Here is a 9,098-nt window from a genome sequence, read left to right on the forward strand (position 1 = left end):
CACATTCCCCATGTCTTTTTTTTTTTTTGCCTTCAATAAATATTGTTTAAAAATAAATTATCAATAATTTAAATATTAATAGTTATTTAGTCTATTTTATACATTTTAAAATATTATATTAATTTTTTATATATTTTAAGTGAATTAGAAACATTTAAAATGTAATATTTTATTTAACTAATTTGTATTTTTTATTTTTGGCTAACATTAAGAAAGTAGTACTTTCAGCTCAATTTTACCACACTGAAGTACATTTTTGAGTTTTACACAGATTTTACCCTACAGTCAGTGCAGAAAATGTTAAAAGTTTAAAGCAGATTTAGGATGTGGCTACTAAAAAGTAAAAATGTTCCAGTCTCTTTCCTGTATGAATCACTAGTGTGTTTATTACCAAAAAAACTCATTCAAAACAGTTTACTGTCAAAGATTTGTAATTGGACAATATATTTTACCTAACACTCTTTTATGTTTTAATATTAAAAAGTATGTATTTAAAAATATACTACACTGATGCCTTTTTACATTAGCAGAGTATTTCAACAGTGTTTGTATATTATTTCTATTTAATTATCAATGAAATTGTGTTCTTGGCCAAACATCAACTTGAAGTCTTCGGGTACGTTTACACAACAACGATGTACTAAAAACTAAACCGTCTTTTTCACGTACAGATATGACGATTCATATATGATTCGCACGAATCCGCAAAAATGCTGTATTATGCATGCCAGGCCAGTAGTTGGCGATGTCACTTCGTAAAGAAACACTACACGCCTATATACTAAACACGGAATGTGCATGTACATGACAAAATCGTGTTTTTGTAGTTTAATTTTCAAACACTTGCACTTTGAAACCCGCATTCAAAAGTCAAAAAGTGAACGCATAAAAAGTTCTGTAAACGACCCCTTTATTTTAGTCAAAATTATATCTTAGGTGCCGTTTACACCATAGATATCTATATCATAAAATATATATATACATATCTATGATTTACACAACACCATTTTCAACTAAAAATGGAAAACTTTTTAGTTTCATCTACACAACAACGGCATTTTTGGGGCCTGAAAACGCAAACTTTTAAAAATGGGTTTCAAAATCCGTGTTTTTGAAAACAATATCGTTATTGTCTCCGTGTAAACTACAAAAACACGGATTTGTGAAAACGGTGACGACATGCGCATTACGAGTTCAGTCTAGGTGCGTAGCGTTTCTTTACAAAGTGGCATCGCCAACTACTGGCCTGGCAGAAGAATACAGCGCTTTTAATCGTTAACGTAAACGTCGCCTGTATGCAAAAAAAACCCACAAAGCAAAAACTTTCCATTTTTAGTACATCGTTGTCTTGTAAACGTACCCGTAAAGAGGAGATTTAATATTAACATTAGCACCCATGTGTTCAGTGCTGTGTGAAATGTGTTAAACTGTAATAATTTTGTTTATTACTGTGTGGTCAATATTTATAAGTGGTTTACAATGGCTAATGCTCAGTTTTGATGCAACATGTTCTTTATGTGAACTCAGGATACAAATGAACCATTTACCCCATTATTACCAATACATGCTTTCTATTATTTTCTGATAAACTTGCTCAGCTAATGTTCATGAATATGTTATGAGAATCTGAACAGGTGTGTATCTAGTTGTCAGAGCAGTAGGAGAGTTGCACTACGCATGTGTATAACATAAAAGAATGGAAAAAGTTATACATTTACATTGGTGTCTTTTATATTTTTAAGGTGTTTATTTTGTATTTGTTGTTGTTGGTGTAAGGTATTGTTGCTTTTTATCTGCTCTAGAAATATTTCTATTTTTTTGTCGTTCTTGAACTAATGTGCCTTATAGGAGAGTTGTTACATCAGTAATATTAAGCCATAACAACATCTGTTTCTCATGTCCTGTTCTGACGTCCTCCTAAGAGGAAAGAAATGGCTTTACTGACTCCAAAATGCTGTGATAAACCATTACATTCATTAAAAACTGAATTAAACATCTCAAAAACATTTCTTGCCATACAGTCTTGTTTTTATTAGTACTAAAAAGCATTTAGACATGTTGTACGTTCATTTTGGTGGTGTATCATTTGTGTGCAAGACATTTACAAAGCATTTCTATTAGGTCATACATTTAAATGTTCACTTTTAATGTGTCAAAACATTTCTTTGATGAATAAATAAATCTGTAACAGTGCATAGGTTACAGTCTTCTAGCCCAAAATACCCAAGAAGCACATTAATCTTGTCTGAAGATCAGACTTTATAGGTGCGTCCCAATTTGTGAGCGTATGCACTACTCTATGACGTTTTTTAAGTATAAATAGTGCGAGTAGTGTGTTCACACTGAAAATTTAAAAAAGAAAAAGTGCACTTTAAATACCCGGATGATGCACTAAATAAAGTGGAATGTTGGACACTTCATGCACTCAACTTTTGAGGGGCATCAGACTCTGACGTTGAATGACAAAATAACCGTATAAAATTCATACACTTCATGGATGAATACATATTGCATAAGTACATAGTGTATAGGTGCACAGTGAGTCATTTAAGACGCAACTTATCTCATTATAGTAAAACCAACTCAAAACAGTCCTGCTTTCTTTTTAAGGTCGTTCTGACGCCATTTAGGCAGTCGCTGGAAATTATTACGGCTGCAGCCGAGAAGATTCTCAAATTCTGCGTCAGTCAACAATTCCTGAAATAAAGAGTGTAGGAAAAAATGATAAATCATATGACTTTATCATACCAACCAAAAAATGTTTCAGCACCCACCTCTCGTTTTCCAGGGTCCTCTCCTTGACGCAGCTGGTTAGGTGTTTGAACTAGCTCTGAATTTTGCATCCCAGAAGGCTTTGCCCCGTCTGCATGAGCATTGGAGATGGAAGAGGACATCCGCTGGTTATGGGACTTTATATTTCCCGGTCCTCCCGGAGCGCTGTAGCTCGTCCCCGCACCTCCTCCTGTCTTCTTATTCAGGTCTGTGCTGTTGAGATTCTACAGGAAATGAGGTCAATATGTTTAGATCTGCACATAAGTGTGTACACCATATCAATATCTAAATGTAATTAGATAATCAATTTAATCAAATAAGATGAATCAATTTAAATGCTTCTGTTGACATCAAGAACAAGTATTTGATCAGTAAGGTGAAAGCTTTTTACCACAGTGATTTGCGAAATATCACCCATCTTGCTTTTCATCTCCTCATATGAAAGGCCTCCCTACAATATAGAGTGAAACTGAAAAAGTGTCTCTCTTTGTAACATTAATTCATTGTGTGGTGTTAAGGTGGACAAAAGAATTTCAACTTAACATGAAATGGCACTAGTAACCAATTTTACTTTCATAATATTTGAATATTCAACCAGAGAAAAGAAGGCGGAATTTGATTTTAAGTTAACCATTGGGAATATGTTGGATTGTGAAAAGTAAACGTGGCCTGAATGTGATAATATCCTACTACTTCTAATAATAATAATTATAAATAAATAATAGTAATTATTGTTATTATTATTTTTAATAGCCAATTCCTAGCCAATTTCTTCTCTAAATATGAAGATAATATGAATAATAATAACTATTATTTTTCATTATTATTTTTAATATTATTACTATATTTTTGAGAAGGAATTGGCAAGTATAATATTGGCTTTCGGTTAATATGAATGAATAGCCTGTGTGAACGAAAAGGAAAGTTATTTTAAATTATTTTCATAAAAATATTATTTGGAATTAGGCCTGTTGCAATTATTAATTATTTGTTTGATCGTGGTTATTCGATTTACTCACAATTTATTATTTGTTAAATTATTTATTATCAAATTTGCCATCAAATAATCAACTATATTATTTTATATTATATATTTCTTCACAATAATAGAGTAAATCATACATGCCTAGTTTATTATAATTGTATTATTATATTATATACAAATGCAAATTTTTTTTTTAAACAATGTAAATCATTAATTGCAAGACAATAAATAGAAAGCAAAATTCGTCCTCGTGACAGGCCTATTTTGGAATATCGACAGAATAAAAAGTCACGCACAATAAGACCAGGAAAATGCCATATGAAAGTAAAAAGGGTCCATTTTGCTTTCATGTTGATGATGATAATTAAGTGAGAATCAACAAACAATTATGTGGATTAAGAGATTGTGTTAGTTTGTTAGTGACTTTATGTTGTGCATCACTGCCCCCTGCTGGGCAACTTCAGCCTGCTCGACTCACGCTCCACTTGTGAGCATCCCAAGCATTAAACCAGCCGGTGAAGGTAGGAGGCTCATAGCCTTGTTTAACAGTGGTGATCGGTGATCCAGTGTCCCGTCCTGCTGGGTGGGTTTTAAGATAGTCCACTGCACTGCTATAGGACTCCTGAATCTCGTACTGGTTGGCTGAGTTCCCAATCCAAAGGAAAATCTAAGGAAGAAGAAGAGAGATTTGACACATTAGTTTTCAAACTTTTTGATGCTACAGCCCCCAATTTTGACAACCCCTTTGCAAAGGACCCTATATAAAGCCAGCTGTATTTAATTAGCAAAAACCCATTTATTTATAAATTAGCCTAGTTTGTATTAACATAAAACCATAGCTGTCAATAAATTAAAATAAGCTTAGTCAAAGGATTAAATGAATATATATATATACAGTGCAATGCATAAGTGAATACACCCATGCTAAAGTTGACTAAAAAGAGGAATAAAAAATCATATTTTGGAAATTGAACTTAATGCCTTAATTTAAAAAATTAGGAAAAATCCAACCTTTTAGGACACCAATTTTCTGTGTGAATGAATAATGTATCGTAAATAAATAAATGTTCTTCCTTAAAATACATGGTGCATAAGTGTGTACACCCCTATGTTAAATTCCCATAGAGGCAGGCAGATTTTTATTTTTTAAGTATTTTTTTTAAATTAATTTTTAGGATACTATGCATCCTGATAAAGTTCCCTTGGCCTTTGGAATTAAAATAGCCCCACATCATCACATAGCATTCACCATACCTAGAGATTGGCATGGTTTTATTTCAGTTAGCCTAAAAGCTAGTTTGATTTGCATTGAGAGATGATCTTATGGAAAGTACCCCATGCCAATCTCTAGGTATGGTGAATGCTATGTGATGATGTGGGGCTATTTTAATTCCAAAGGCCAAGGGAACTTTATCAGGATGCATAGTATCCTAAAAATTAATTAAAAAAAAATACTTAAAAAATAAAAATCTGCCTGCCTCTATGGGAATTTAACATAGGGGTGTACACACTTATGCACCATGTATTTTAAGGAAGAACATTTATTTATTTACGATACATTATTCATTCACAAAGAAAATTGGTGTCCTAAAAGGTTGGATTTTTCCTAATTTTTTAAATTAAGGCATTAAGTTCAATTTCCAAAATATGATTTTTTATTCCTCTTTTTAGTCAACTTTAGCATGGGTGTATTAACTTATGCATTGCACTGTATATATATATATATATATATATATATATATATATATCTTTTTTCTTTCTTCCCTGGTTTGAAAACCCCTTGGTTAGAGTAACTTAATACTCAAAACATACAGTGGAATTGTTGTTTGATGTTATTTTTCTCTGTTTCTTTTGCATAACCCAGAACGGCACCGCCATTTCACCGCAGCCGCATGCAAAAGAAGCCGACAGCATGACCTCACGCAACCCACCTCCTCCCAGGTGTCTAACAGCATGACATCATCCTCATCAAGATCGTCCTGAGAGAAGTCAGACACTTCTGTCATGAGGAATCGGCCCGTCTGATTGGAGCATTCAAACAGACGAGGATCGTGAGGTGCCACTTCTTTCTCCAATCTGGTGGAGATACAGAGAAAGTCAGTGGAAATGAGCAACTGTCCGAGTTAAAGCATGAGCTCATGTTTTTTTTCAGGTTGTACCTCTTGTCACTGGCATATGGAGCTTTCCCTCCCAAAGCCACCCAGAAAGCAGCTGGTTCCTGTCCTTCCATCACATTCTGCTTATCCTGCTCAGAAAGCAAATCAGCTACGGCTTTCCCCATCTCCCTCTCGTCTCCACTGCAGCCCTGTGGGAAACATAAACACACACACACACATTGGGTTTTCATGTTTTATGGAGAATTTCCATAGATATAATCATTTTTATACTGTACAAACTGTATATTCTATCCCCTAACCATACCCCTAAGCACAACCCTCACAGGAACCTTCTGCATTTTTACATTTAACAGATTTTTAAAACTGTTTCCTCATGGGAACCAAAAATATGTCCCCACCAGTTCAAACATTTCTGGCATATATTCATTTTGTCCCCACAGCATAGGAATACCTGAACCACACAAACAAACAATGCACACACACACACACGTTTGGCTTTAATGTTTTATAAGGACATTCCATAGACATAATGGTTTTTATACTGTACTGTACTGAACTGTATAGGCTATTCTATCCCCTAACCATACCATCACTGAAAACTTTATGCATTTGCAAAAAACATCACTTAGTATGATTTATAAGCTGTTTTCATCATTGGGAACGAAACATGTCCTCACAAGGACAAACATTTTGGATATTGCCAAGTTTGGTGGGACTCTTTGTCCCCATTACTTGAACCACACACAAACATTATACACATAATCAGGGTTGCACATAACTGATGCTCATGCGTTGTAAAAATAAACGATGCACAGCAGAAAACGTGGAGGGAAGCACTTTTTTTGAGTACCAACATTTTTGGGGACAAGGACACGTTTACTTACTGGAGTAGGATTTTTCTCCATCTCTGGTAAGATAGCAATCATGATGATGTGTGTTCATTAATTATTAGGGGTGCAACGGTTTGCAGCTGATCCGTACGGATCAGGCCCCACAGTTCGGCACGCATGTGATTTGCGGATTACCTGCTAAATTTAACCATCATAGAGTGAAAGTTTATCGTTTGGACGTTTTTTGTCTTGCCAATTTACACATTCAAACGATTTTAAAAGCGGAAGAAGAGGTGAAAATCTGGACTCGCGCGCTGTTATCTGTGCGCAGAGCCTCACACACCAGAAGCGTGAGCACATAGAGGGAGAAGGGCGTTTCAGACAGCGCTCAAACACCGAATTGATTCCTCTTTCGCGTTGACTTGCTTGAACGGACACATACACATAAAATTATGTCAAAATACCTGTCTCGGCAAGTATTCTCTCGGTTATGTCATAAGCGAACAGTTGAGAAAGAAACCAGATATGTGTCGGTCCTTGCATTAATGTTAATCAAATAATAATAATAATAATAATAAAAACATCGTCATCATCATCTTCTACCATGTTTGAGAGAAACGAAGATAGTGAGGAGAACAGTCAGGAGGAAAGTGATGATGACAGCAGAGAACCAGACCGAAAAAGTTATGTGTGCACCCCTGTATAATATAATATAATATAGATTAATTATTTTTTTAAATAATAACATAATATAACAATTAATTAATATGTGTTATAATTAATAACTAACATTTTCGCTGGAGTGTAATTGCTGTTTTGCTTGTTTTAATTTTATTTACATTTTGGTATTGACACACACACACACACACACACACACACACACACACACACATATATATATATATATATATAAATGAGTTCTGTCAAATCGATAAATTTCCATTAATTGCATCTAACATAAAAGTATGTAATAATATATGTGTATATACACATACAGACAGATATATGTATACAGTATATACACTACCGTTCAAAAGTTTGGGGTCAGTAAGATTTTTTTATGTTTTTAAAAGAAGTATCTTCTACTCACCAAGGCTGCATTTATTTGATAAAAAACAATAAAAAAACAGTAATATTGTGAAATATTATGACAATTTAAAATGACTGTTTTCTATTTTAATATATTTTAAACTGTAATTTATTCCTGTGATCAAAGCTGAATTTTCAGCATCATTACTCCAGTCTTCAGTGTCACATGATCCTTCAGAAATCATTCTAATATGATGATCAAGAAACATTCATTATTATTATCAATGTTGAAAACAGTTGTGTACAATTTTTTTGTTGTGTACAATTTTTCTTTGATGAATAGAAAGTTAAAAAACAGCATTTATTTAAAATAGGATATTTTCTAACATTATAAATGTCTTTACTGTAACTTTTGATCATTTAACTCATCGTTAATGAATAAAAGTATTGATTTATTTTATTTCTTTTCCCCAAAAATAAAATTAAAATTCTTACTGACCCCAAACTTTTGAACGGTAGTCTTTAATGTTGCAAAAGCTTTTGATTTCAGATAATAGCATAATAATAAGATATATAGATACATAAGAACAAGATAATAGATAATATTTCATCATAGCATCATGAAATAAAAATGTAAATAACTGTTTTCAACATTGATAATAATCATAAATGTTTCTTGAGCATCAAATCATCATATTAGAATGATTTCTGAAGGATCATGTGGCACTGAAGACTGTGGAGTAATAATGCTGAAAATTTAAAACTTCTTTTAAAAACATTAAAAATTTTACTGACCCCAAACTTTTGAACGGTAGTGTATATTTACAAACATTTATGTTAGATGCGATTAATCGTGATTAATTGATTTGACAGCACTAATTATATATATATATATATATATATATATATATATATATATTTAAGATAATAAATTCTATTCATCATGACTAATTAATTTATATATTTAATGTAATTAATAAATTTTTACTGGAGTATAGTCGCTTCTTGTAATTTCACACATTTTAGTTTTAGTGTATATTTATTTACACATTTATTTATTTAAAGTTTTAAGTTATAGATGTATATAATTATAATATTTCTTTATTTATTTGTTGTAAATTTTTCTCACCTTTCCAAACCACAGGAAGACAGTCTGATGAGTTTTGAGCAGAAAGACATCATTGGTGTTGAGAGAGGAAGCTCGGGCGGGAACCTCGGTTGCCTTGGTGTTCATCTCGTGTGTTCCTCTGACCTGAAAGAGTCGGGCACCAGGGTCAGGGTTCACAACACCCGGTCTGCCTGTCCCACCCTAAGAAAGCATCAACACGTCAGTGGGAGAAGAGCACTGAAAAAAGAAATGCTTAA

General features: G+C 33.2%; 1 protein-coding gene across 6 annotated transcripts in view; it reads right to left on the reverse strand.

Annotated features, from left to right (window-relative positions):
- Positions 1 to 2,012: 2,012 nt before the first annotated feature.
- Positions 2,013 to 9,098, reverse strand: part of vill (villin-like) — a 19,553-nt gene continuing 12,467 nt past the window's right edge. For 4 of the 6 annotated variants that reach the window (XM_084102460.1, XM_084102459.1, XM_084102458.1 and 1 more), the window contains exons 14-20: positions 8,863 to 9,042; positions 5,917 to 6,062; positions 5,689 to 5,833; positions 4,236 to 4,424; positions 3,164 to 3,223; positions 2,775 to 2,996; positions 2,013 to 2,697 (exon numbers count right to left, since the gene is read on the reverse strand). In XM_084102460.1, coding sequence (XP_083958586.1) covers positions 2,584 to 2,697; positions 2,775 to 2,996; positions 3,164 to 3,223; positions 4,236 to 4,424; positions 5,689 to 5,833; positions 5,917 to 6,062; positions 8,863 to 9,042 — 1,056 coding nt within the window. In that variant the 3' untranslated portion in view covers positions 2,013 to 2,583. The remainder of the gene's footprint in view (positions 2,698 to 2,774; positions 2,997 to 3,163; positions 3,224 to 4,235; positions 4,425 to 5,688; positions 5,834 to 5,916; positions 6,063 to 8,862; positions 9,043 to 9,098) is intronic. The other 2 variants (XM_084102462.1, XM_084102463.1) reach the window with 1 other exon arrangement.

The sequence above is a fragment of the Abramis brama genome (assembly GCF_963993115.1).
Source record: "Abramis brama genome assembly, chromosome: 24".
NCBI classification, from domain to species: domain Eukaryota; kingdom Metazoa; phylum Chordata; class Actinopteri; order Cypriniformes; family Leuciscidae; genus Abramis; species Abramis brama.